General features: G+C 46.0%; 1 protein-coding gene across 1 annotated transcript in view; it reads right to left on the minus strand.

The window, feature by feature from the left end:
- Positions 1–4,887: 4,887 nt before the first annotated feature.
- cfap58 (cilia and flagella associated protein 58) overlaps positions 4,888–27,504 on the minus strand; it is a gene marked incomplete at both ends in the record, with an annotated part of 35,372 nt that continues 12,755 nt past the window's right edge. Inside the window, 14 exons of the mRNA XM_080483346.1 lie at positions 4,888–4,999; positions 5,225–5,349; positions 9,411–9,530; positions 13,689–13,793; positions 14,357–14,465; positions 15,713–15,936; positions 16,016–16,156; positions 17,286–17,432; positions 17,613–17,774; positions 17,850–18,041; positions 19,739–19,821; positions 19,977–20,136; positions 24,366–24,503; positions 26,446–26,640. Of these exons, the coding sequence (XP_080339472.1) occupies positions 4,888–4,999; positions 5,225–5,349; positions 9,411–9,530; positions 13,689–13,793; positions 14,357–14,465; positions 15,713–15,936; positions 16,016–16,156; positions 17,286–17,432; positions 17,613–17,774; positions 17,850–18,041; positions 19,739–19,821; positions 19,977–20,136; positions 24,366–24,503; positions 26,446–26,640 (2,013 nt within the window). The remainder of the gene's footprint in view (positions 5,000–5,224; positions 5,350–9,410; positions 9,531–13,688; positions 13,794–14,356; positions 14,466–15,712; positions 15,937–16,015; positions 16,157–17,285; positions 17,433–17,612; positions 17,775–17,849; positions 18,042–19,738; positions 19,822–19,976; positions 20,137–24,365; positions 24,504–26,445; positions 26,641–27,504) is intronic.

The raw sequence follows: 27,504 nt of genomic DNA on the forward strand, positions 1-27,504 counted from the left end.
TTTCAGGGTTAGGGTTAGGGTTAGGGTTGGTCAGGACATTTCAGGGTTAGGGTTAGGGTAGGTCAGGACATTTCAGGGTTAGGGTTAGGGTTGGTCAGGACATTTCAGGGTTAGGGTTAGGGTTAGGGTAGGTCAGGACATTTCAGGGTTAGGGTTAGGGTTAGGGTTGGTCAGGACATTTCAGGGTTAGGGTTAGGGTTACGGTTGGTCAGGACATTTCAGGGTTAGTCTTGTGCTTCCATTCACCATCTGAGACAGGTTGTAACCAGGTCAGGTTTAGGTCACCCATCAAGATAACTTCCTTTGACTTCATGGCAGACAAGAGATCCATCATTGATGGTAAGGCATCACTGGTAGCAGCAGGGGGCCTATAGCATCCAAAAACAGTGGAAAAAAATGAAAACTGCTGACTCACTGATTCGGACAAGATCACATTTACATGAAACTTACTTCTTATGTAAACTCCAATAGCCTCTCCAGGCCACACACAAGCAGGAACAGAGAACCCACGGAGAAAGCCTCTGGTGGTTGGCATGGACCTCCACAGGCGATGGAAGAAGCCACCCGGCCACTGGGTTCCTGGTTGTCCACGCATTAACCCCGAGAGCCACTGATGGTGCTGGTGGAGGGTGAGATGGAGGGATGAGAGGAAGGGGGGCAGAGGGAGAGAGAGAGATAGGATAGAGGAGAGAAAGAGAGGGGCCCACTGAACAAGCAATGTCCACAGACATTCAAGACACATCCGTCTGTTGAGGCTGTCATCTGGATGGTATTTGACACCAGAACTACTTGGAAATGCAGTATAAAATTACAATTCAACTAGTTCTGCTGTCTTGGACGTCTTTGGACATTGCTTGCTCAGTACCCCCACCAAGCAGCAATATTTAAATTTCTCCTCGCAGTATAAACCCTCCGTTGTTGTTCTCATGTGCCGCTTTGTGCTCACTGGTTGTTTAGTGAACCAGTTTATTGAAATGTGGTGCTCCACTGCCCCCTGGTGTTCAGACCAGGTGCAGACGCTCCTCTCAGTAACAGGAGGGGCGGAGCTTCAGCAGGAGCTGGACGCTGCTGTTCACAAGGAGAAAGTTTATACTGTGTCACAGAGAACGGAGGCTCACAGCTGCAGCTCCGCCTCCTGAGTTTCAGCTCCCCCTCCTGAGCCACAGCTCCCCCTCCTCAGTTTCAGCTCCCCCTCCTCAGTTTCAGCTCCCCCTCCTGAGCTGCAGCTCCCCCTCCTGAGCCACAGCTCCCCCTCCTGAGCCACAGCTCCCCCTCCTCAGTTTCAGCTCCCCCTCCTGAGCTGCAGCTCCGCCTCCTGAGCCACAGCTCCCCCTCCTCAGTTTCAGCTCCCCCTCCTGAGCCACAGCTCCCCCTCCTGAGCCACAGCTCCCCCTCCTCAGTTTCAGCTCCCCCTCCTGAGCTGCAGCTCCGCCTCCTGAGCCACAGCTCCCCCTCCTCAGTTTCAGCTCCCCCTCCTGAGACGCAGCTCCCCCCCCTGAGCCACAGCTCCCCCTCCTCAGTTTCAGCTCCCCCTCCTGAGCCACAGCTTCCCCTCCTGAGACGCAGCTCCCCCCCCTGAGCCACAGCTCCCCCTCCTCAGTTTCAGCTCCCCCTCCTGAGCCAGAGCTCCCCCCCTGAACCGCAGCTCCCCCCCCTGAGCCACAGCTCCCCCTCCTCAGTTTCAGCTCCCCCTCCTGAGCCAGAGCTCCCCCCCTGAGCCACAGCTCCCCCTCCTGAGCTGCAATGCAACTCCTTTACTCCTCCTCCTTTACTGTCACGTAGTGATGATGTCACATACCTGCGTCGTTACCTGGTCGTTCACAGCCCGCCTACATTTTAATTTACTCTCTGTGGAGAAACAAGCAACCAACCGTACCATATAATGCTATAACATACTGTACCATATAATACCATACTATAGCTTACCGTACCATATAATACCATACCGTACCATATAATACCATACCGTACTGTAGCATTTAATACCGTACCGTACAGTATGGTATTATATGGTATTATATGATATGGTATGGTATTATATGGTATTATATGGTATTATATGACAATTATGTGATCATATAATACCATACCATACCATACCATACCATACCATACCATACCATACCATACCATACCATACCATACCATACCATACCATACCATACAATACCGTAATGTACTCTACCGTACCATTCAGGCAGGTGCTGCACAGTGGAAAGGTTTTAGATTCACTCTTGGACCCTCTTGGACCCTCTTGGACCCTTCTGGACCCTCTTGAACCTTCTTGGAACCTTCTGGACCATCCTGAACCCTTTTAGACCCTCCTGGGCCTTGTTGGACCCTCTTGGACCATTCTGGACCCTCTTGGAGCCTCCTAGACCATTTGGACCCCCCTGGACCATCCTGGACCATCTTCGACCCTGCTGAGGGTCTCTGCTGGTCTTTACATCAGGTCCAGTGGGTCAGCAGTTTCTCACAGTGGGTTAAGGTTCGGGTTCAGGTTAGAGTTGCTCACAGTGGGTTAGGGATAGGGTTCAGGTTAGAGTTTCTCACAGTGGGTTAGGGATAGGGTTAGAGTTGCTCACAGTGGGTTAGGGATAGGATTCAGGTTAGAGTTTCTCACAGTGGGTTAGGGATAGGATTCAGGTTAGAGTTGCTCACAGTGGGTTAGGGATAGGATTCAGGTTAGAGTTTCTCACAGTGGGTTAGGGATAGGATTCAGGTTAGAGTTTCTCACAGTGGGTTAGGGATAGGATTCAGGTTAGAGTTGCTCACAGTGGGTTAGGGATAGGATTCAGGTTAGAGTTTCTCACAGTGACTTTCCTCCTCCCTTTCCTCAGAAACCTCCAAAGTTTTGGTTAGGGCTACCCTCCCCCTGCTGGGTTAGGGTTAGGGTTAGGGTTCGGGTTAGAGTTTCTAACAGTGGGTTAGGGTTAGGGTTAGGGTTTGGTTTAGTTTCTCACAGTGGGTTAGGGTTAGGGTTAGGGTTAGGGTTCGGGTTAGAGTTTCTAACAGTGGGTTAGGGTTAGGGTTCGGGTTAGAGTTTCTAACAGTGGGTTAGGGTTATGTTAGGGTTAGGGTTAGGGTTCGGGTTAGAGTTTCTAACAGTGGGTTAGGGTTATGTTAGGGTTAGGGTTAGGGTTACCCTCTCCCTGCTGGGCTGTTTGGGCTGGAGCCTCGCAGCAAACCCTCTACTGAGGGCCTGTTGGGGCAGGATGGGGCAGGATGGAGTAGGACGCAGCAGGACGGATTATGACGGGTCAAGTCGGGGCAAGATGCAGCAAAACAGGGCAAGACAGGGCAGGGCAGATTAAGACAGGGCAAGACGGGGCAAGATGGAGTAAGACGGGTCATGATGAGGCAAGACGGGGCAGGATGGGGCAGGATGGGGCAAGATGGGGCAGGATGGGGCAGGATGGAGCAGGACTCCCAGGTGTGTGGGGCCCCGGGCCCTGCCTATATGCAGCAGCGGCCCTGCTCAGCCCCTCACAGCAGCTTCTGAATGAGAGCTGGACGACCTTTAGCAGAGCTTTTGGACCATGTTTCTGGGCCCACCTGTTCCAGCTCTTCCAGAACTCAAAAAGTTTCCTGAGCCGCTCTGAGGTCGTTACAGCTTCTCCATTAAATTTGTCTCCATAGGTATACCTGGATGTCCTGCTACACAGAAATCTGCTTCTGTGGGATTGAAAACATGTTGCAGAGCTGATAAAGCCTCCAAGCAGATCTGCTGATCAAATCATGTGACCAGCAGCGTGGCACCAGGACTTCATCCTCAGAACATCTCATACTGCTGCTCTCCACTTGGGTTACAAACTGTGTGATTCCCCAAAATGATCCCATCGTTGTCCAGACCTGACAAGTGTAAAAAGTGTTGCAAAAAGTTATGTATGTTTAGAATCTCTAAAACGTGTTGGAATTTATGGCCGGATAATAACAATAGTAAGAAGAAACCTTCGGGTTTAAATTGGGTCCTCCTGCACTTTCAGTGCTCGGACCCGAAAAATAATGGGACATAATTTTGAGTAAAAATAAATCAAAGTAATACAAAAACAAGTTAAACCAAAAAGTAAGCCTCAATTAAAAGAAAGTCTATAGAAGTGGGTTTTCAGAAGACATTCAAAAGAGGTCAGTGAAAAACATACTTGATCCTGACTGAGTTGATATTGTCTTGCAGCAGGCGTGGCTGAAAATAAAGATTCAAGAAGAAAAGTCCCAATTTTAATCAGATAATAAATTACAGTTTGTGCTAAATGTGTTTATTCCCACAAGTTAAACAAGACAATTTCACAAATATTTATATATGTATATAACATCTTTATTAGTACTCCCCGTGAAATTATTCAGATCAATATCATTGATTACAGATCATTTCAAAGTGCTCCACATGTCAATAAATGCCCAAACAAGGAACTTTTTAAATTGATTTAAAAAAATATGATGAGCAGTTCAGTGAAGAGGCCTGTGACGGGTTTGAAGAAGAGAGACGACGATGACCACAGAAGGCAGATTTCATCCTGTCATCATACACTGATCAGCCACATTATCAGGACAGTAGTGAATCACTGGGTCGGGCGTAAACAGAGAATAAACAGGATAAAGAACAAAAAACAATGATTAATAATGAGAACAACTACATGCCTTGTGCAGACAGTTTGGCATTAGAACAGCCAATGAGAGATAAGAGAGGGGCTCCAGGTCTTTCCCAGATAAAACCCAGGTCCTCCAAGGGAACACAAAGCATGTAGATCTTCTGAAGAAACCTTGAATGTAAATGCAGAGAGCAGTGTGACCACAGCCGACGGAGAGCTGTCTGAGTAGGAGCTCCTGTCTGACAAAATTAAATGACCAGTGTTTATGATGATTACTTTTGTTTTGTAATGGAAGCCATCATCTTCTCACACCGTTGTGGAACCTGAAGCCTCCTCCGGTGAAGTGAGTTCTGCTGCCGAGCTGAGGCAAAGGCTCCGGCTGCTCCACCCTGGTGTGACTCCTCTGCTCACTGAGGACACAGTCAAAGGGTTTATTCACTGGACAAACAGGGGACACAGCCCAGGAAAGTGATGCCTGAGTCAGTCTCTACTGTGAAGGTTAGACTTTTACAGTTCAGGCTGGTCCAGGCCACCTTGGACCATTTATATTGAAGCTGTTATAGGTTTAACTTGGATTATCTTGGTACAGGTCCAGACTCTTATTTCTCAAGAAGTGACACAAAGGTCAGCCTCACCTTTGCAGCTTTTTCAGACTGAGGTACTTCTTCTTCATGTTGGCCAGCTCACTGCCAAGTCTCTGATTTTCACTGATGTACTCATTCATCTTTGAGTCGAGCATTCTTAGTTCTGCAATCAATGCCTGTGGAAACACCAGTGAAAACGATGTTTCGTCAAAGAAGACACCCGTCCTGAAGCAGTCCATGCCCATGTTGGAATATATGTGTTGATTAACAAAGTCATATTTTTGAAATACTTTTTAAATGCAAATTGACTTAAAGTAAGTCAGTGGGGAAGCTTGGTGGACAGAAGAATCATGTCTCTAAATAACAGACTGTATTGGTACAGATCGACATGACACTGACATTTATCCTCAGCAGGGGGTCCAGGACCCCCAGTGAGTCTGTGCAGGGACTCTTGGTTAATTGTACTAGTTTTCTTTTGTATGTATTTCATGTTTTACTCTTTAATTCACACAAACTAAAACGTCTTTAAATACACAGAAGTTGTGACATATTGTGGGTACAGTAGAACCTGTGAGGAGTGGACCCGGTAAGAGCGGTACCCTGAACTGGACACGTCACTGTGCACCGACGCAGATTTCCCTCTTAACACACCTAAATGAAGACACCCTGCCTGACGAGGACAACAGACATGTTTTCCTGGTAAATTTCAAGCTAAGCGACACTGAAATGGACAAAATACTTGGGCTGGACCAGATTATTGGAATATTCAGATGTTGTGGTATCAAGAGATTAGATTGAGATCTGAATAATCGCCGCTTCCCTGCAGCATGGTGCTGCTCTGTGAAGCTCCTCTCCGTCAGCCCCTCCATGATTTCTACATTACATGTCCGCAGACTATGTGCGGTCCGCGGGTGATACATGATGGCATCCATACTACACTGGACTCACTTCCATGGGCGTCCCATAACGTAACGTAACGATCCCAAAAATATCTCCACTTCTGCAGCCCAGCGTTCTCCACCTTTCCTAAAGTTGTTTATGTTTCACTTCAGGAGATCTGAGCCTCTGGCTCTTTATTTGCTTATTAATTGTGATTATTCAGACGGGGAGAAGGAGGATCTCCTCACACTGCGCACAGTAGCTCTGGAGCATGAGCAGTCGGCGCGCACAGATCGCGCTGTCGACCTCAGAGGGGCGGAGCCTGGCGCACAGGGTGGATGACGATTTTGACATCACGTGTCCTCTGCACAGAGGAAAGTTTCACGTTCCCTTAACAGCAGAGAACATAAGGCCCGGGGGCCAAAACCCACCAAGAGGCTCCAATCTGGTCCCACCAAGCAAGGAGCTTATAGAGGATTTAGACAAGGTTTTCTTTGACATTTCATTGCACCAGAATGTTTCATTAAAATTGACTTTATGTTGAGATTGTAATCATTTTCAGTACTAACTGTTTGATCTTACATAAATACAGACGATTCCATTACATACACTGTGACCACAACCAAGAAAAACTTTGAAGTGTAACTTTTAAGGTTATTATAGTAATATTTTACCAGTCTGGTCAACTCAGGATGAAACTGGACTGTATGTGGTCGCTGAAGTACATTAAATCTGATTCAATAGTTATTTTCTATACATCTTATATATATATATATATATTGTATACATCTTGTATTGGTTCAGTTATTTGCTTTTAAATAACCACAACATATTTGATCTTTGGTTTCTTTAAAATCAACTGGTCCTATAATTTGTCCTTGTGACCTGTCCCTCCGAACAGAGTCTGGGTGTCAGTCACTTCCTGTTGGGTTAGAATCTGGGTGTCAGTCACTTCCTGTTGGGTTGTAGAGTCTGGGTGTCAGTCACTTCCTGTTGGGTGTAGAGTCTGGATGTCAGTCACTTCCTGTTGGGTTAGAGTCTGGGTGTCAGTCACTTCCTGTTGGGTGTAGAGTCTGGGTGTCAGTCACTTCCTGTTGGGTGTAGAGTCTGGATGTCAGTCACTTCCTGTTGGGTGTAGAGTCAGGGTGTCAGTCACTTCCTGTTGGGTGTAGAGTCAGGGTGTCAGTCACTTCCTGTTGGGTAAGAGTCTGGATGTCAGTCACTTCCTGTTGGGTGTAAAGTCAGGGTGTCAGTCACTTCCTGTTGGGTGTAGAGTCTGGGTGTCAGTCACTTCCTGTTGGGTGTAAAGTCAGGGTGTCAGTCACTTCCTGTTGGGTGTAGAGTCAGGGTGTCAGTCACTTCCTGTTGGGTAAGAGTCTGGGTGTCAGTCACTTCCTGTTGGGTTAGAGTCAGGGTGTCAGTCACTTCCTGTTGGGTGTAGAGTCAGGGTGTCAGTCACTTCCTGTTGGGTTAGAGTCTGGATGTCAGTCACTTCCTGTTGGGTGTAGAGTCTGGGTGTCAGTCACTTCCTGTTGGGTAAGAGTCTGGGTGTCAGTCACTTCCTGTTGGGTTAGAGTCTGGATGTCAGTCACTTCCTGTTGGGTTAGAGTCTGGGTGTCAGTCACTTCCTGTTGGGTGTAGAGTCTGGGTGTCAGTCACTTCCTGTTGGGTTAGAGTCTGGATGTCAGTCACTTCCTGTTGGGTTAGAGTCTGGGTGTCAGTCACTTCCTGTTGGGTGTAGAGTCAGGGTGTCAGTCACTTCCTGTTGGGTGCAAAGTCAGGGTGTCAGTCACTTCCTGTTGGGTGTAGAGTCTGGGTGTCAGTCACTTCCTGTTGGGTGTAAAGTCAGGGTGTCAGTCACTTCCTGTTGGGTGTAGAGTCAGGGTGTCAGTCACTTCCTGTTGGGTAAGAGTCTGGGTGTCAGTCACTTCCTGTTGGGTTAGAGTCAGGGTGTCAGTCACTTCCTGTTGGGTGTAGAGTCAGGGTGTCAGTCACTTCCTGTTGGGTTAGAGTCTGGGTGTCAGTCACTTCCTGTTGGGTTAGAGTCTGGGTGTCAGTCACTTCCTGTTGGGTGTAAAGTCAGGGTGTCAGTCACTTCCTGTTGGGTTAGAGTCAGGGTGTCAGTCACTTCCTGTTGGGTGTAGAGTCTGGGTGTCAGTCACTTCCTGTTGGGTTAGAGTCTGGGTGTCAGTCACTTCCTGTTGGGTGTAGAGTCTGGATGTCAGTCACTTCCTGTTGGGTGTAGAGTCTGGATGTCAGTCACTTCCTGTTGGGTTAGAGTCTGGGTGTCAGTCACTTCCTGTTGGGTGTAGAGTCTGGGTGTCAGTCACTTCCTGTTGGGTTAGAGTCTGGATGTCAGTCACTTCCTGTTGGGTTAGAGTCTGGGTGTCAGTCACTTCCTGTTGGGTGTAGAGTCAGGGTGTCAGTCACTTCCTGTTGGGTGCAAAGTCAGGGTGTCAGTCACTTCCTGTTGGGTGTAGAGTCTGGGTGTCAGTCACTTCCTGTTGGGTGTAAAGTCAGGGTGTCAGTCACTTCCTGTTGGGTGTAGAGTCAGGGTGTCAGTCACTTCCTGTTGGGTAAGAGTCTGGGTGTCAGTCACTTCCTGTTGGGTTAGAGTCAGGGTGTCAGTCACTTCCTGTTGGGTGTAGAGTCAGGGTGTCAGTCACTTCCTGTTGGGTTAGAGTCTGGGTGTCAGTCACTTCCTGTTGGGTTAGAGTCTGGGTGTCAGTCACTTCCTGTTGGGTGTAAAGTCAGGGTGTCAGTCACTTCCTGTTGGGTTAGAGTCAGGGTGTCAGTCACTTCCTGTTGGGTGTAGAGTCTGGGTGTCAGTCACTTCCTGTTGGGTTAGAGTCTGGGTGTCAGTCACTTCCTGTTGGGTTAGAGTCTGGGTGTCAGTCACTTCCTGTTGGGTGTAGAGTCTGGGTGTCAGTCACTTCCTGTTGGGTTAGAGTCTGGGTGTCAGTCACTTCCTGTTGGGTTAGAGTCTGGGTGTCAGTCACTTCCTGTTGGGTTAGAGTCTGGGTGTCAGTCACTTCCTGTTGGGTTAGAGTCTGGGTGTCAGTCACTTCCTGTTGGGTTAGAGTCTGGGTGTCAGTCACTTCCTGTTGGGTGTAGAGTCTGGGTGTCAGTCACTTCCTGTTGGGTTAGAGTCTGGGTGTCAGTCACTTCCTGTTGGGTTAGAGTCTGGGTGTCAGTCACTTCCTGTTGGGTTAGAGTCTGGGTGTCAATCACTTCCTGTTGGGTTAGAGTCTGGGTGTCAGTCACTTCCTGTTGGGTTAGAGTCTGGGTGTCAGTCACTTCCTGTTGGGTGTAGAGTCAGGGGCCATGGGATGTTAAAGAGAGTGTGGTGGAAGCTGACCTGGAGCTTTCTGGTTCTGTCCTTGAGGCTCCACTGGCACTGCTGCAGCTGCTCAGCCACCTCTGGACCAGGCTGCCTGGACAAGATGTGCTTCAGCTCCACATACAGCTTCTCTTTTTCCTGGAGGACCAAACAGAAGAAAAGATGACCTGAGAAAGAGAGAAGATGCTGCTCAGCTAAGAACTTCCATTCGAGAGTGAAGCTTTATTGTAGCACTTGAGGCGAGGCTGAGTCAGCTTGAGGAACGTCTCCTCTCTGTCCAGCTTAGGGCTAGCCCTGTAGCTAGTAGCCTGTAGCTAGTAGCCTGTAGCTAGTAGCCTGTAGCTAGTAGCCCCCCGCCAGGTTTAGCTGGAGCGGAGCGTTCTAGCTTAGCAGCGCAGGTAGCTGCTAACTCTAGCCCCCCCTCAGTGGCCCCCGAGCAGCCGGGGGAACAGGGCGGTTAGGTGACTGCCAGGGGTAAACGTAGCAGCAAGAAGTCTACCGGACCCCCCCACAGCACCGGGACCCCCCCACAGCACCGGGACCCCCCCCACAGCACCGTGACCCCACCACAGCACCAGGACCCCCCCACAGCACCGGGACCCCCCCCACAGCACTGTGACCCCACCACAGCACCAGGACCCCCCCCACAGCACCGGGACCCCACCACAGCACCGGGACCCCCCCACAGCACCGTGACCCCACCACAGCACCAGGACCCCACCACAGCACCGGGACCCCCCCACAGCACCGGGACCCCACCACAGCACCGTGACCCCCCCACAGCACCAGGACCCCCCCACAGCACCAGGACCCCACCACAGCACCGGGACCCCCCCACGGCACCAGGACCCCCCCACAACGGCACGGCCCTTAAACTCCAGACTGAGATTGGTTCATCATCAGACCAACGCTCATCATAGACTTTTCTTAGTATTTGTACTTCTCTGGCCTGTCTGCCTCTCTCTCTCTCTCTCTCTCTCTCTCTCTCTCTCTCTCTCTCTCTCTCTCTCTCTATTCCTCTCTCTCTCTCTTCTATTCCTCTCTCTCTCTCTCTTCTATTCCTCTCTCTCTCTCTCTTCTATTCCTCTCTCTCTCTCTTCTATTCCTCTCTCTCTCCCTCTTCTATTCCTCTCTCTCTCTCTTCTATTCCTCTCTCTCTCTCTCTTCTATTCCTCTCTCTCTCTCTCTTCTATTCCTCTCTCTCTCTCTTCTATTCCTCTCTCTCTCCCTCTTCTATTCCTCTCTCTCTCTCTTCTATTCCTCTCTCTCTCTCTCTTCTATTCCTCTCTCTCTCTCTCTTCTATTCCTCTCTCTCTCTCTTCTATTCCTCTCTCTCCCTCTTCTATTCCTCTCTCTCTCCCTCTTCTATTCCTCTCTCTCTCTCTCTTCTATTCCTCTCTCTCTCTCTCTTCTATTCCTCTCTCTCTCTCTTCTATTCCTCTCTCTCTCTCTTCTATTCCTCTCTCTCCCTCTTCTATTCCTCTCTCTCTCCCTCTTCTATTCCTCTCTCTCTCTCTCTTCTATTCCTCTCTCTCTCCCTCTTCTATTCCTCTCTCTCTCCCTCTTCTATTCCTCTCTCTCTCTCTCTTCTATTCCTCTCTCTCTCTCTCTTCTATTCCTCTCTCTCTCTCTTCTATTCCTCTCTCTCTCTCTTCTATTCCTCTCTCTCTCTCTTCTATTCCTCTCTCTCTCCCTCTTCTATTCCTCTCTCTCTCTCTTCTATTCCTCTCTCTCTCTCTCTTCTATTCCTCTCTCTCTCTCTCTTCTATTCCTCTCTCTCTCTCTTCTATTCCTCTCTCTCTCTCTTCTATTCCTCTCTCTCCCTCTTCTATTCCTCTCTCTCTCTCTCTTCTATTCCTCTCTCTCTCTCTTCTATTCCTCTCTCTCTCTCTCTCTTCTATTCCTCTCTCTCCCTCTTCTATTCCTCTCTCTCTCTCTTCTATTCCTCTCTCTCTCTCTCTCTCTTCTATTCCTCTCTCTCTCTCTTCTATTCCTCTCTCTCTCTCTCTCTTCTATTCCTCTCTCTCTCTCTTCTATTCCTCTCTCTCTCCCTCTTCTATTCCTCTCTCTCTCTCTTCTATTCCTCTCTCTCTCTCTCTTCTATTCCTCTCTCTCTCTCTTCTATTCCTCTCTCTCTCTCTCTCTTCTATTCCTCTCTCTCTTCTATTCCTCTCTCTCCCTCTTCTATTCCTCTCTCTCTCCCTCTTCTATTCCTCTCTCTCTCTCTCTTCTATTCCTCTCTCTCTCTCTCTTCTATTCCTCTCTCTCTTCTATTCATCTCTCTCCCTCTTCTATTCCTCTCTCTCTCCCTCTTCTATTCCTCTCTCTCTCCCTCTTCTATTCCTCTCTCTCTCTCTTCTATTCCTCTCTCTCTCCCTCTTCTATTCCTCTCTCTCCCTGTCCTATCCCATGTACTTCTCCCCCCAACCGGTCAAGGCGGATGCCCCCCCCCCCCCCCCCCCCCCCCCTTCCAGAGTCTAGGCTCCGCCCCCTTTCTTCCTGAAGAGGGACTTCTTATGAACTGTTCTTCCTGAGAGGGAGTTCTTCCTGGTTTCCTCTGTTGCTTGTTCCATCTGCTGCTCTGGAAGGTTTAGTTGGGTTCTGTTGTTCTCTATCATTGTAAGAGGTTCTGGAAGGTTTAGTTGGGTTCTGTTGTTCTCTATCATTGTAAGAGGTTCTGGAAGGTTTAGTTGGGTTCTGTTGTTCTCTATCATTGTAAGAGGTTCTGGAAGGTTTAGTTGGGTTCTGTTGTTCTCTATCATTGTAAGAGGTTCTGGAAGGTTTAGTTGGGTTCTGTTGTTCTCTATCATTGTAAGAGGTTCTGGAAGGTTTAGTTGGGTTCTGTTGTTCTCTATCATTGTAAGAGGTTCTGGAAGGTTTAGTTGGGTTCTGTTGTTCTCTATCATTGTAAGAGGCTCTGGAAGGTTTAGTTGGGTTCTGTTGTTCTCTATCATTGTAAGAAGCTCTGGAAGGTTTAGTTGGGTTCTGTTGTTCTCTATCATTGTAAGAGGTTCTGGGAGGTTTAGTTGGGTTCTGTTGTTCTCTATCATTGTAAGAGGTTCTGTAAGGTTTAGTAGGGTTCTGTTGTTCTCTATCATTGTAAGAGGTTCTGGGAGGTTTAGTTGGGTTCTGTTGTTCTCTATCATTGTAAGAGGTTCTGGAAGGTTTAGTTGGGTTCTGTTGTTCTCTATCATTGTAAGAGGTTCTGGAAGGTTTAGTTGGGTTCTGTTGTTCTCTATCATTGTAAGAGGTTCTGGGATGTTTGTTGATGTGATTTAGCGCTTTACAAATTGAATTGAATTGAATTGAATAATGTCATCAAGGAAGAAACAAGCACCAAATGATCCACGTTTTCCAAATCTCACAGGTACAAACCTTGCAAAGTCTTTTTTCATGATTTTTTTTGTATAAATAATTTAGAGCTACAATGCTGCCACCATCCCGTCGTATCGGTCAGTACAGAACAAACCCTCAGTTTAAAATCCTGCTCTCATCAGAGTGAAAACTAAAAGGTAATGAGAGTAAAAACACAGTCTTAACCTGTGCATTTGTTTATGATCTGTTGGAACTCGTCAGCAAGTGGATTTTATGGAACATGACGGAATGAGTACTAACATAGCAAGGCAAGGCAAGGCAAGGCAAGGCAAGGCAAGGCAAGGCAAGGCAAGGCAAGGCAAGGCAAGGCAATGTAGCACCATTCAAACACAAGGCTAATTGTTATTCTCAATGCCTGCAATAGTTTGGATTGATGATAGATGGATGGAAGAATGGATGGATGGATGGATGGATGGATGGATGGATGGATGGATGGATGGATGGATGGAAATACTAGAGGAACTCTATATGAATAGAAGATGGCATATTGCCTGACACTGAAGAAAGAAGAGCCTGAAGACAAGTGGCCTGACTGGATATTTTCCAAATGAAAGGAGCAGTGGGACGAAGGACGAAGGACGAAGGACGAAGGACGAAGGACGAAGGACGAAGCTGATGAATGAACATGAAAGTAGCTGCCAACAGGATTCTTTCTTTGCTCTGTTGTCTTTAATGGCACATGTGCCGTTTGTTGATGTAAATGTAGAAATGAGGAAAAAGAAAAAGTGAAAATGAAAATGATCCTCATTGAGTGAGTTTATCCCCGTGGAAAGTCCGTCCACATGGACACAGCACATGCTTGTCTTTTAATACACTGTTAAATGTAAATACACAGACACACTGATTTTCTTTTTGAGTACTATACATTTAAAGAGGCATGTGCAGCGACTTGTGTCTGAGCAGAGAAAGGTCAAAGTTCACCTGTAACAGGAGCTCTCCATCCTCAAGCTGCTGGGTCTTGGTGATCAGTCTCTTCTGTAATGTCTGAATCTTCTGGATGAGCACAAACTTCCCCGGATCACTGCCCTGCAGGGGAAAAGGCTTTTCAACAATGTTCTAGTAGAATTTCCTCGTGTGCTGCTCCGATCACATGTGACCAGATTCAAGCTTTTCTGCAAGAGAGGAATTTCTCTCATGTGATTTACACACTGAAATAAAATCAGTTATTGATTCTCAAACTGTTGGAAATGGACCAACAGTGGAATGCTACCTCTCTCTCTCTCTCTCTCTCTCTCTCTCTCTCTCTCTCTCTCTCTCTCTCTCTCTCTCTCCATATATATATATATATATATATATATATATATATATATATATAGATAGATAGATAGATAGATAGATAGATAGATATAAAATATGTGAATATTGACAGAAAAACACATAATGCTTAAAATATAAAATGTATTAAATGATTGACTAATAGGTCAAGGAAGGAGGCCTAAATGCAGACCCATCCAGTCCAGAGTCCAGGGAGAACAGGATGTAAGCATTCAGAATCTAGACATAAAGGTTTCTGTGGTAGAGACGGATGGATAATAACATTCAGGACTTATATAATTGTAAGCTAAAGCTCACAAAGTACAACGGTTTACCTCCAGTCTCCTCCAGCGGTGAATATTTATGGGCTTCAGCTGTTCCTCCAGCATGCTGCTCCTCGCTCGCTCCCGGAGGAGCTGCTTCTGCAGGAGGAACAGCTCCTGTCTGCAACACAGGACTCTTCTGGTGTTTCCACTCAATCAAACATTTTAATTCTGCAAACAGCAGAAACTGAGTGGAACTGAGTGTAGGAGCCATTTCATGTTTTATATGTATATTGTTTGCTGATTGATGTTTCTATATATGTTGACCAGGTCGGTCAATAGGTGTGTCAATTGCGTGCAGGTTTTAGGTGGAGCTCGGGCAAGGTGGAGGTTTTAAAGCCTCCAGGTAATTGATGCCAGGTGTGCAGGACCTGGAGAGGAATCCGTTTCCAGACCTTGTGAGGGACACCGGTCAAGGTGAGTAGCAGTCAGAGGAAAAGTTTAATGTGGTTATAGGAACTCAGTAGTACTTGATGAAAGCCATTGACCGCATATAATTAAACATATTGTCATGTCCAATGACAAAACTACACTTTGGACCCTGATCATTGTTGCCCCAGTACACACATCAAATCAGTTACCTGTCCTCACCAGTTACCAGTCCTCATCAGTTACCAGTCCTCAGCAGTTACCTGTCCTCACCAGTTACCAGTCCTCAGCAGTTACCTGTCCTCACCAGTTACCTGTCCTCACCAGTTACCAGTCCTCAGCAGTTACCTGTCCTCACCAGTTACCTGTCCTCACCAGAGCAGCACTAAACAGGTTAATATGTCGCTACACTAAATGTAAAACATTGCATGAATTATCACTTCAAATGAAGCAAAATTGTCATGAAACCAGCTGCAGGCTGAGAAAGTGTAATAATGTAACAGTGTAACAGTGTAATAATGTAACAGTGTAACTGTGTAATAGTGTAATAATTTAACTGTGTAATAATGTAATAATATACTAGTGTAATTGTGTATATAATGTAATAATGTAATAATGTAACTGTGGAATAGTGTAATAATGTACTAGTGTAAATAGGTAATAATGTAATTATGTAATAATGTAACAGTGTAACAGTGTAATAATGTAATAATGTAATAATGTAACTGTGGAATAGTGTAATAATGTACTAGTGTAAATAGGTAATAATGTAATTATGTAATAATGTAACAGTGTAACAGTGTAATAATGTAATAATGTAATAATGTAACTGTGTAAAAATGTAGCAGTATAATAGTGTAATAATGTAATAAAGTAATAGTGTAATTCCTTCATGTATCCCTCTGCTCCATTGGTTCCTTTGGATCCTGCTCTTTCACTCTAACCCCATGTTACCTGGGCACTTCCTGGTTGCGTTCTGCCTTCCCTCCTCCTGTTTACCTCAGCTCCTCTGTGTTGGGTAAAATCTTATCCAGGATGGTTTTTTTGCGTCGCAGCCTCTTGAGCTCCAGTTTGAGCAGGTGGATGTCCTCCATCCTCTGGTTGTAGTGGAAGTCCCCCTTGCTGAGGATGGACTGCTGGATCCGGATCTTCTCATACAGCAGCGCTCGCTCATCGTTGCGTTTCAGCAGCTGCTTGCCCAGACTATCCCGCTCTCGAATTACCTTGAAAAAACAACCACGGATCAGAACCTTGCTGCTGTGGATCTCAATATTTAATGCCAAAGAGATTGATGTTATTCACCTGCTCCAGGTGTTTTCTCTCTTGGATCTGCTCAGCTCGGGCCTCCGATAATATCTTCTGCAGTTTGTGCTGTTCTGCTCTCTGACCCTCCACCCTCTGCTTCGTCTCTTCGAGCTGCAGCTTGATCAGCTGCAGCTCCACCTGAGGACACAGACAGTCCAGTGTGTGTGTGTGTGTGTGTGTGTGTGTGTGTGTGTGTGTGTGTGTGTGTGTGTGTGTGTGTGTGTGTGTGTGGTGAGGGGGGCTTCCTCACATCATAATCTAGAGCCGCCAAATTGCCAAGATGAAGTTTGTACCTCTACCTCATTTCTACATTGTTTGTGTTGTAAGGTTAGTCAGTGGTTAGGGTTTGTTAGTGGTAAGGTTAGTCAGTGGTTAGGGTTAGTCAGTGGCTACGGTTAGTCAGTGGCTACGGTTTGTTAGTGGTAAGGTTAGTCAGTGGTTAGGGTTAGTCAGTGGCTACGGTTAGTCAGTGGCTACGGTTTGTTAGTGGTAAGGTTAGTCAGTGGTTAGGGTTAGTCAGTGGCTACGGTTAGTCAGTGGCTACGGTTAGTTAGTGGTAAGGTTAGTCAATGGTTAGGGTTTGTTAGTGGTAAGGTTAGCCAGTGGTTACGGTTTGTTAGTGGTTACGGTTAGTCAATGGTTAGGGTTAGTCAGTGGTAAGGTTAGCCAGTGGTTAAGGTTCGTCAGTGGTTAGGGTTAGTCAGTGGTTGCGGTTAGTCAGTGGTTAGGGTTTGTTAGTGGTTAGGTTTGTCAGTGGTTAGGGTTAGTCAGTGGTAAGGTTAGTCAGTAGTTAGGGTTAGTCAGTGGTTCGAGTTAGTCAGAGGTAAGGTTAGTCAGTGGTTAGGATTCGTCAGTGGTAAGGTTAGTCAGTGGTAAGGTTAATCATTGGTTAGGGTGCGTTAGTGGTAAGGTTAGTCAATGATTAGGGTTCGTCAGTGGTAAGGTTAGTCAGTGGTAAGGTTAGTCAGTGGTAAGGTTAGCCAGTGGTAAGGTTAGTCAGTAGTTAGGGTTCGTCAGTGGTAAGGTTAATCATTGGTTAGGGTGCGTTAGTGGTAAGGTTAGTCAGTGGTTAGGATTCAGTGGTTAGGGTTAGTCAGTAGTTAGGGTTAGTGAGTAGTTAGGGTTAGTCAGTTCTAAACAGCAAACATTTCTGTTATGCAGACATTCAGATTCAGGGATAGTAACACATGATGCAGTAACATCAGCTGAGAGCCCCCCCCCCCCCCCCCCCCCCCCCCCACTATGATCTGAAGAAACTTTACAGCACCTTCAGGCCCTCGTTGTCCTTCTCTAGGCGCTTATGCTCCTGCTGATCCTTGGCGAGGGCCAGCTCTTTTCCTGTTATCTCCTCTCTCAGTCGGGTCACCTGGTTGTTCATGGTCTTCATCTTCCTCTTCATCTCCACAATCTCTTCCTAATGTACAGAGGCAGACATTGGAAGGAGGAGGGGAGAAATGACACATACGTGAAAAGAAAAATTCTGTTCAATTGTAGAAAATAAAGCTAGAAGAAGAAACAAGAGCACAATTATCCTCAGAAAGTAGAGAAGAAATGTTCAATCTGAGCAGTTCATGAAGGAAGCATGTGAGTTTACCTGAGCCTCGGTTTGGTTTTTGCTGTACAGGTTCCTCTCAGACACAACGGACTCTAGCAGGTTCTCCTGTTGTTTGAGCTTACACTCTGCCTCTGTAACCTTCTTCCTCCAGTCAAAGATCTCCACCTCTTTAACTTCCATATCACTCGTTTTCTCCTGCACCTTTTGGATTGAGAGGACATCCTGTCATTCTCATAAAACCTTGAAGTCATAATGGAAGTCCTTTGCTGGACGTACCTTCTGCACCAGGCTGCTGGTCTCATTGATGTAACGGTCACGTTCTTTTTCCAGCTGCTGGATGATCTTGCGCTGCTTTTGAGCCTCCTGTTGGTAGCCATGGATCTCCTGCTCTAAGGTCTTCTTGTCCTGCTCGAGGAGCTTCATCACATTCTGCTGTTTCTCAGTTGAATGTGCAGCTTTGATCATGTTCTGCAAGCAAGTAAGCACAAAGAGTACAAAAAGATCCATGTACAGTATATTGACAACGTCAACATTCTCATGAGAAATTATGAGGTATTGGAGGAAATAAGAAAATAATGACCAGACACAGGATCCTGACCTAACCCTAACCCTATCTCTAACTCTAACTCTAACCCTAACCCTAACCCCAACTCTAACCCTAACTCTAACCCTATCTCTAACTCTAACTCTAACCCTAACCCTAACCCCAACTCTAACCCTAACCCTATCTCTAACCCTAACTCTAACTCTAACCCTAACCCTAACCCTAACCCCAACTCTAACCCTAACCCTAACCCTATCTCTAACTCTAACTCTAACCCTAACCCTAACCCCAACTCTAACCCTAACCCTAACCCCAACTCTAACCCTAACCCTAATCCTAACTCTAACCCTAACCCTAACCCTAACCCTAACTCTAACCCTAACTCTAACCCTAACCCTAACCCTAACTCTAACCCTAACCCTAACTCTAACCCTAACCCTAACCCTAACCCTAACTCTAACCCTAACCCTAACCCTAACCCTAACCCTAACTCTAACCCTAACCCTAACCCTAACTCTAACCCTAACCCTAACCCTAACTCTAACCCTAACCATAACCCTAACCCTAACCCTAACCCTAACCCTAACTCTAACCATAACCCTAACCCTAACCCTAACCCTAACCCTAACCCTAACCCTAACCCTAACCCTAACTCTAACCCTAACCATAACCCTAACCCTAACCCTAACCCTAACCCTAACCCTAACCCTAACCCTAACCCTAACCCTAACTCTAACCCTAACCCTAACCCTAACCCTAACCCTATCAGTCTATTCAATTCAGTTTTATTAGTAGAGTGGAAAATACAACACAGTCACTTTTAGAGAGAAAACCCAACAATTGCACAAGAGGTACAATGGAAAGGAGAGCTCCCTTCTAGCAGAATGGAACCTGCAGAACCAGGCTCAGAGGAGACACCTGCAGAACCAGGCTCAGAGGAGAAACCTGCAGAACCAGGCTCAGAGGAGAAACCTGCAGAACCAGGCTAAGAGGAGAAACCTGCAGAACCAGGCTCAGAGGAGAAACCTGCAGAACCAGGCTCAGAGGAGAGCTATGAACTTTTGTGAGATATGAACTTTCTGAGAACAGAAAGTCAGACAGACTTGTTGTGGGGTCACATGACAGAGCTGTTGAAGACGCTGGTGTTTAATAAAAGAGCTCACACTGAACGCGGCTGAACAATTGATCAGACAAGCAGAAGACGTGGAGCTACAACTCAGCCAGCAGGGGGCGTCCTCACATAACATACAGGAGATAAACCAGCACACACAGCCAGGGAACGGTCGGAGGTCTCAGAGGTGAGAGAAAAATGAAAAGGAGTGCAGATTGAGCTTTTCACTGGAGCAGTGCATTGAGAGGTAGTTGGAGCTCTGGAAAAAATTAATCCTAACCAAGCTCAAGTGTTATGATAAAGACATAATACTAGTCACTGTGGTATTATTTATGTGGTATTACATTATACCTCATTATATACCTTCACAAATTTCCCTGAGTGATTAATACAGTATTTCTATTCTATTCTATTCTATTCTATTCTATTCTATTCTATTCTATTCTATGTAGTGTATGTAATGAATCACAGATTATCTCTATCTCGAAGAACCAAAGCCACACCAGTTACCTTATTTAGAATGTCTCTCTCCCGGATTAACTCATCTATCGCCTTCTTGTCAGCTTCCACTTGCTTTTGGGAAGATTCAAGATCTGCAAAGGTAGAAAAATACAGTCACTTGACATTGAAGGTGAAACACAATCTTGTCTGATACCTGCAAAGGCCCAAGTTGCACAAGGTTCGGTTGTAAGAAAAATAAAATGCATGGAGCTGTTCCAGATCCAAATCCAGAAAAACTTCTTTGTACCTCTCTCTAGACCTGCAATCTGGGATTTCAGTGTCTCCCTCTGCACATCCACATCGGCCTTCTGATCCTCCACCTGGTGGAACTTCTTCTGGATGGCTTCTCTCATCTTTGTCTGTTTGGCCACCTCCTGCCTCATCTGACTCACCTCTTCCTCTCTTACCTGTATACGTTTGGGAAAATGTACAGGTGAGTGTGAGAAAGCATTTTGGATTCACTGTGTATTGACTCCAACCAGCCTTGATTCTTTAATACACAACAAAGAAATAAGTGAAGGGTGAAAAATATCATTGATTTTATTAAAAGACAGATTTTCCAAACAGAAGTTGTTGCAAATGTATTGGAGAACCTTTAAATACACGACAACCAGGCTGAGTTTAAAACCGTACAGTCAAGGAGATCGGTAGCAGGGTGCATCATCTCGTATAAAACATCTACGTATGTAGGGATACAACAAATCAAGTTTTTGGAAAGGAATTGAAGTGCCAGTACTGTGTTCCTGAATGAAACAGAACCAAGCAATACAAAGGTTCTCATTACTTGACACATACAGTTGAAAGAGTTGTCAACAAAATACAAACATTTAGCAGGTATTTACAATTAAAGCATCCGACTGGCCTCTTTCAAGTTTTATCATTTAAAATTTCAATAAAAAATGTTTTTCTAAAAAAAGATCAAATAAAAAAAAGTTCAAATATTAAGATTTGAGTTATTAAAGATTTCTGTTGCACCCCAAGTGAAAGAGAACCATTGTAAGGTTCCTAATGAAATATATACCTCTGCTGATTTCCTCAGGGACATTTTGGATTTGAGAACAATAACTGCTCCTTTGGTAATAAACATGTTGAAGCTATGGACCATTCATTCTGTGTTCTGGGGGGATTACATCACCGGTTATGGAAACATACAAGCTCCTGTTTTCATTGTGGAAATACTTTGAATGGTTTTATCATTAAGAATTCTTTGCATTTCAATTAATATTATGGTAATTGTAGCACACAAAAAACAATTTTAAAAATGTAAACCAAATTTGTATGCATTTCCTAAAGAACTGTGTTTATTCTTCTCATCTCTGAAACTCATGAAGAACGTTCATCCAAGGACAGAACTCCTTTTGTTCTTTCTCCAATACATTTTATGTAATTTTATTTTGTTTCCTCCCACCTTTATTCTTACCTTCACACCTCTTCCTGTTTTATTTGGCCATTCGTACCTCTTGTATGACTGTTGACCTCTAGATCTTCCATTTGTAAAAATTTGATTTCATCAAATTAAAAAGAATATATATATATATATATATATATATATATATATATATATATATATATATATATATATATATATATATATATATATATATATAAAAGCTTAATGTAGTGGAAAGGTGTTAGGAGGCTTCCTAAAGGAGTTAGTGAAAGGTGTTAAGATGCTTCCTAAAGGAGTTAGTAAAGGAGTTAGGAGGCTTCCTAAAGGAGTTAGTGAAAGGTGTTAAGATGCTTCCTAAAGGAGTTAGTAAAGGTGTTAGGAGGCTTCCTAAAGGAGTTAGTAAAGGAGTTAGGGGGCTTCCTAAAGGAGTTAGTAAAGGAGTTAGGAGGCTTCCTAAAGGAGTTAGTAAAGGTGTTAGGAGGCTTCCTAAAGGAGTTAGTGAAAGGTGTTAGGAGGCTTCCTAAAGGAGTTAGTAAAGGTGTTAGGAGGCTTCCTAAAGGAGTTAGTGAAAGGTGTTAAGATGCTTCCTAAAGGAGTTAGTAAAGGTGTTAGGAGGCTTCCTAAAGGAGTTAGTAAAGGAGTTAGGGGGCTTCCTAAAGGAGTTAGTAAAGGTGTTAGGAGGCTTCCTAAAGGAGTTAGTGAAAGGAGTTAGGAGGCTTCCTAAAGGAGTTAGTGAAAGGTGTTAGGAGGCTTCCTAAAGGAGTTAGTAAAGGTGTTAGGAGGCTTCCTAAAGGAGTTAGTGAAAGGTGTTAAGATGCTTCCTAAAGGAGTTAGTAAAGGTGTTAGGAGGCTTCCTAAAGGAGTTAGTGAAAGGTGTTAATAGGCTTCCTAAAGGAGTTAGTAAAGGAGTTAGGAGGCTTCCTAAAGGAGTTAGTGAAAGGTGTTAAGATGCTTCCTAAAGGAGTTAGTAAAGGTGTTAGGAGGCTTCCTAAAGGAGTTAGTAAAGGTGTTAGGGGGCTTCCTAAAGGAGTTAGTGAAAGGAGTTAGGAGGCTTCCTAAAGGAGTTAGTGAAAGGTGTTAGGAGGCTTCCTAAAGGAGTTAGTAAAGGTGTTAGGAGGCTTCCTAAAGGAGTTAGTGAAAGGTGTTAAGATGCTTCCTAAAGGAGTTAGTAAAGGTGTTAGGAGGCTTCCTAAAGGAGTTAGTAAAGGTGTTAGGGGGCTTCCTAAAGGAGTTAGTGAAAGGTGTTAGGAGGCTTCCTAAAGGAGTTAGTAAAGGTGTTAGGAGGCTTCCTAAAGGAGTTAGTAAAGGTGTTAGGAGGCTTCCTAAAGGAGTTAGTAAAGGTGTTAGGAGGCTTCCTAAAGGAGGTAAGGAAAGGTATTAGGAGGCTTCCTAAAGGAGTTAGTGAAAGGTGTTAGGAGGCTTCCTAAAGGAGTTAGTAAAGGTGTTAGGAGGCTTCCTAAAGGAGTTAGTAAAGGTGTTAGGAGGCTTCCTAAAGGAGTTAGTAAAGGTGTTAGGAGGCTTCCTAAAGGAGTTAGTAAAGGAGATCACGGTGGTGAGGCAGTCAGACTTTCACTTAGTGACGTCATAATAAAGCGACGGCGGCTCTAGTTAGTGACGTCTGCCATGGTGGGGAAGAACTACAAGTTCCTGAAAATGAACTACAGAAAGTTCATCTGGGTTCTAGATGATTTCAAGTGGTTCTAGGCAGATTATTACTTTGGTAACTTACATGATCTGCTCCTTTTTCAGTCATCCTGAGTTTCCCTGAACGCTCCGATCAGCGGGTTCCTTTAAATGTTGTCGCCGCAAGGAATTGTGGGGGAACATGAGCTGGTCTCCTTTGGTAAAGGAAGCATCAGTGGTTCCTAGGCTAAAGGAGGTTCTAAAGGAAGCATCAGTGGTTCCTAGGCTTAAGGAGGTTCTAAAGGAAGCATCTGTGGTCCCTAGACTAAAGGAGGTTCTAAGGGAAGCATCAGTGGTTCCTAGGCTAAAGGAGGTTCTAAAGGAAGCATCAGTGGTTCCTAGGCTAAAGGAAGTATCAGTGGTTCCTACACTAAAGGAGGTTCTAAAGGAAGCATCAGTGGTTCCTAGACTAAAGGAGGTTCTAAAGGAAGCATCAGTGGTTCCTAGACTAAAGGAGGTTCTAAAGGAAGCATCAGTGGTTCCTAGACTAAAGGAGGTTCTAAAGGAAGCATCAGTGGTTCCTAGGCTAAAGGAGGCATTAGTGGTTCCTAGGCTAAAGGAAGCATTAGTGGTTCCTAGGCTAAAGGAAGCATCAGTGGTTCCTAGGTTAAAGGAGGCATTAATGGTTCCTAGGCTAAAGGAAGCATTAGTGGTTCCTAGGCTAAAGGAAGCATCAGTGGTTCCTAGACTAAAGGAGGTTCTAAAGGAAGCATCAGTGGTTCCTAGACTAAAGGAGGTTCTAAAGGAAGCATCAGTGGTTCCTAGACTAAAGGAGGTTCTAAAGGAAGCATCAGTGGTTCCTAGGCTAAAGGAGGCATTAGTGGTTCCTAGGCTAAAGGAAGCATCAGTGGTTCCTAGGCTAAAGGAAGCATCAGTGGTTCCTAGGCTAAAGGAAGCATTAGTGGTTCCTAGGCTAAAGGAAGCATCAGTGGTTCCTAGACTAAAGGAGGTTCTAAAGGAAGCATCAGTGGTTCCTAGACTAAAGGAGGTTCTAAAGGAAGCATTAGTGGTTCCTAGGCTAAAGGAAGCATCAGTGGTTCCTAGACTAAAGGAGGTTCTAAAGGAAGCATCAGTGGTTCCTAGGTTAAAGGAGGCATTAGTGGTTCCTAGACTAAAGGAGGTTCTAAAGGAAGCATCAGTGGTTCCTAGGTTAAAGGAGGCATTAGTGGTTCCTAGGCTAAAGGAAGCATCAGTGGTTCCTAGGCTAAAGGAGGTTCTAAAGGAAGTATCAGTGTCAGAGGATATTTGCAAAGCCATCATGTAGAGGCTGAAGGTTCAGTTCTGCATTTTTCACAATTAATCCAGTCTGTTGAAAAGCTCCTGCCACAGATTTTTTATTTATTCTTTGTATTTCCTCATGTTCCGGGTCAGAGAAGCTCCTGCCAGAGGTCACGGGGGTCCAACAGGAACATTTAGTCAGAAAGGTTTTGTTATGTGAGTGAAGTGAGTTGTTAAATAGTATTATGTTCCAGACTGCGTGTGTGTGTGTGTGTGTGTGTGTGTGTGTGTGTGTGTGTGTGTGTGTGTGTGTGTGTGTGTGTGTGTGTGTGTGTGTGTGTGTACCTTCAGTTGGGTTGCAGAGTGCTGGCTTTGGAAGGTGAGCTGTTCCCTGGTCAGTGAGAGCTGCTCACACTCCTGCTGCAGCCGGCTGCTCTTTCCCTGCAGCTGCTCCACCTCCTTAGTGTGACGCTCATTCAAGATCTGTGAGGAGCGTGAGGAAGGTTGTGGTGAAAGTTGTGTGTGTTTCTCACCAGGACCTTGTCTCATCTCAGCTGACAGCAGGAGGACAACAGAGCTGATCAGAAAAGGTCCCACTGATGAAAAGACACGGCGTGTCTTCAGCCAGACGTTCTCTAGCATGCAGCCCTGCTGCAGCTTCTATCAAGAACCTTGTGGAGAACTTCAGCTCTAAAGGTAGAACCATCATTGATCCCACAGCGCCGGTCAGAGCTAAAGTAGTGTGTGATAGGAGGACAGCTCCATGGAGGAAGAAGACACTGGTTAAGGCCCAGAAAAGACCATCTCAGCTCCACCTTCATTAGGACATGTCCAAAGAAGGTCTTGTCATGTAGAAGCTAGAATTAGAAGGGGCCAGACAATGGTTCTTCTCTGAGGTTCTCAGCAAACACAGTACTAATGCTGGTACTTGGTTTAGTGTGGTGGACAGACTGAGACAGACAGTCCCTCGCCATCAGGACATCCTGAACTCCTCTCAGATGCATCTTGGAATGATGTCCCTCCTATTGCACCATCAAATGAGCGTCAGTGGGTGGAGCTCAGGCATTACGGCTGGAACCCCTGAGCCTCCACCCAAAGATGTTCTGTCTAATCTGGCAGATGTTCTCCTGTTAGACTGAGCAGCACTAACCCACATTGTTCTCCAGCTCAGACCCACAACATGCAGCCTCCACCCTCTCCACCCTCTCCACCCTCTGCACACAAAGTCTTTACACTGTCCAGCTCCAGAGGTAATACACAGAGTACACAGAGTACACAGCTCTCTTCACACGCTGTTTTTCCTCAAACTCTTCTAAAAGCTCTTTTAAAAAAGAGTAATCTGGATACTTGAGGAATCAGTAACTCCAGGCCCAGATCAAAGCTTTCTGAAGTCAGATTATTGAAAAGGAGCTTTTTACACAACTTCCTGCTTTTCTGGTTCAAAACAAGGAGCGGAATGTTTTCCAGTCTGGATTGGGGTCAGAGCACTGAGACACTGGGATTAAAGTGCTGGAGGACGTCTCCATGAGCAGGGACACGTCCACTGTCTCACTTTGACTCTGACTGGGTCTTAGTGCTGCTTTGGACACAGTTGGACACAACGTCCTGCTGGACCCACTGGAACAATGGTTGGACCTTCTGGCTTTAAATCCTCCTGGCAAGATGGCCGCCATTCTGTGTCAGCAGCTGATTGTGAACGTGAGCAAATCACTTGTGGGGTTCCTCAGGGCTCCATCCTGGGGCCCTTTAGTGAACATCTCCAGCTCCCACTGGCTCAGATCATGGAACATTACAACATCTCTTCTCAGGATGACCAGACCACACTCAGCTCTATATCTCAGTGTCAGTGAATGACCACGCCCCCTGATACCGGCGGAGGAAATGATGAGTCAGCACTTTTTACAACTCAACCCAGAGAAAACTCAGCTCATTGTTTTTGGCCCCAAAGAAGAAAGGTTAAAGGTCAGTGCTCATCTTGACTCCAGGTCACTCAGGACATCAGATCAGGCAGAAATCTGGGTGGAGTTCTGGACTCCACCCTGAAATCCAACAGCCACATTAAGACAAGAACCACGTCAGCTTCCTACCGTCTGAACAATGTGGAAGAATCAAAGGATTTCAGAGAAACTCCTTCTGCTTTCATCTTCACTGGAACGGAGTGTTTACAACATCTGGACAACTACAGCTGATCCAGGACGCTGAGGCCAGAGTCCTCACCAACACAAAGAGGGTGGAGCTCATTACACCACCACACTGAGGGTGGAGCTCTTAATGTGAAATGATTTCCTGTATGTCTTTGGACTGGCTGTATCAGATCTACATGTCTGGAGATGATGTTTTCCAGAAAACCTAAAACAAGATCAGAGTTGTCGCTCCACCTGTTGTAGAGGGGTGCCCATGTCTGTTATAGGGTGATAGAGTTTACCTTCAGCTCCTTCAGCTGCTGCTCCAGTCTCTGCTGCTCCTCTTTGGCCTTCTGGCCCTGAACATTCAGAGCCTTGATGTGGCTCATCTTGGCCTCCATGTCGGCCTGGAGCTGCTTCACCTCCTTGTCCAGCTTCTCCTTCAGTCTTTTCTCTCGGGACGCCTCGTTCTGCTGCATCTGGAGCTCCTGCTGAAGCTGCAGGAGGACGGAGACAGACGCAGCTGCTTACTGTCCTTTTGTCTCTCTTCATTTGGTTTCATGAGCAATGGAGAGGATGGAAACTACGCTGAAGATGAAAGATGTTCCTTCATCCCAACTGAAGCAGTATAGAAGCACATGGTTCCAATCACTCTTGGTCCTCGTGTCTCACCACCACCTCACCTCTGACATGACAGACCTCACCTCCACCTCACCTCTGACATGACAGACCTCACCTCCACCTCACCTCTGACATGACAGACCTCACCTCCACCTCACCTCTGACATGACAGACCTCACCACCACCTCACCTCTGACATGACAGACCTCACCTCCACCTCACCTCTGACATGACAGACCTCACCACCACCTCACCTCTGACATGACAGACCTCACCTCCACCTCACCTCTGACATGACAGACCTCACCACCACCTCACCTCTGACATGACAGACCTCACCTCCACCTCACCTCTGACATGACAGACCTCACCACCACCTCACCTCTGACATGACAGACCTCACCACCACCTCACCTCTGACATGACAGACCTCACCTCCACCTCACCTCTGACATGACAGACCTCACCTCCACCTCACCTCTGACATGACAGACCTCACCTCCACCTCACCTCTGACATGACAGACCTCACCACCACCTCACCTCTGACATGACAGACCTCACCACCACCTCACCTCTGACATGACAGACCTCACCTCCACCTCACCTCTGACATGACAGACCTCACCTCCACCTCACCTCTGACATGACAGACCTCACCACCACCTCACCTCTGACATGACAGACCTCACCACCACCTCACCTCTGACATGACAGACCTCACCTCCACCTCACCTCTGA

This window comes from Lipophrys pholis, assembly GCF_963383615.2.
Source record: "Lipophrys pholis genome assembly, chromosome: 16".
NCBI classification, from domain to species: Eukaryota; Metazoa; Chordata; class Actinopteri; order Blenniiformes; family Blenniidae; genus Lipophrys; species Lipophrys pholis.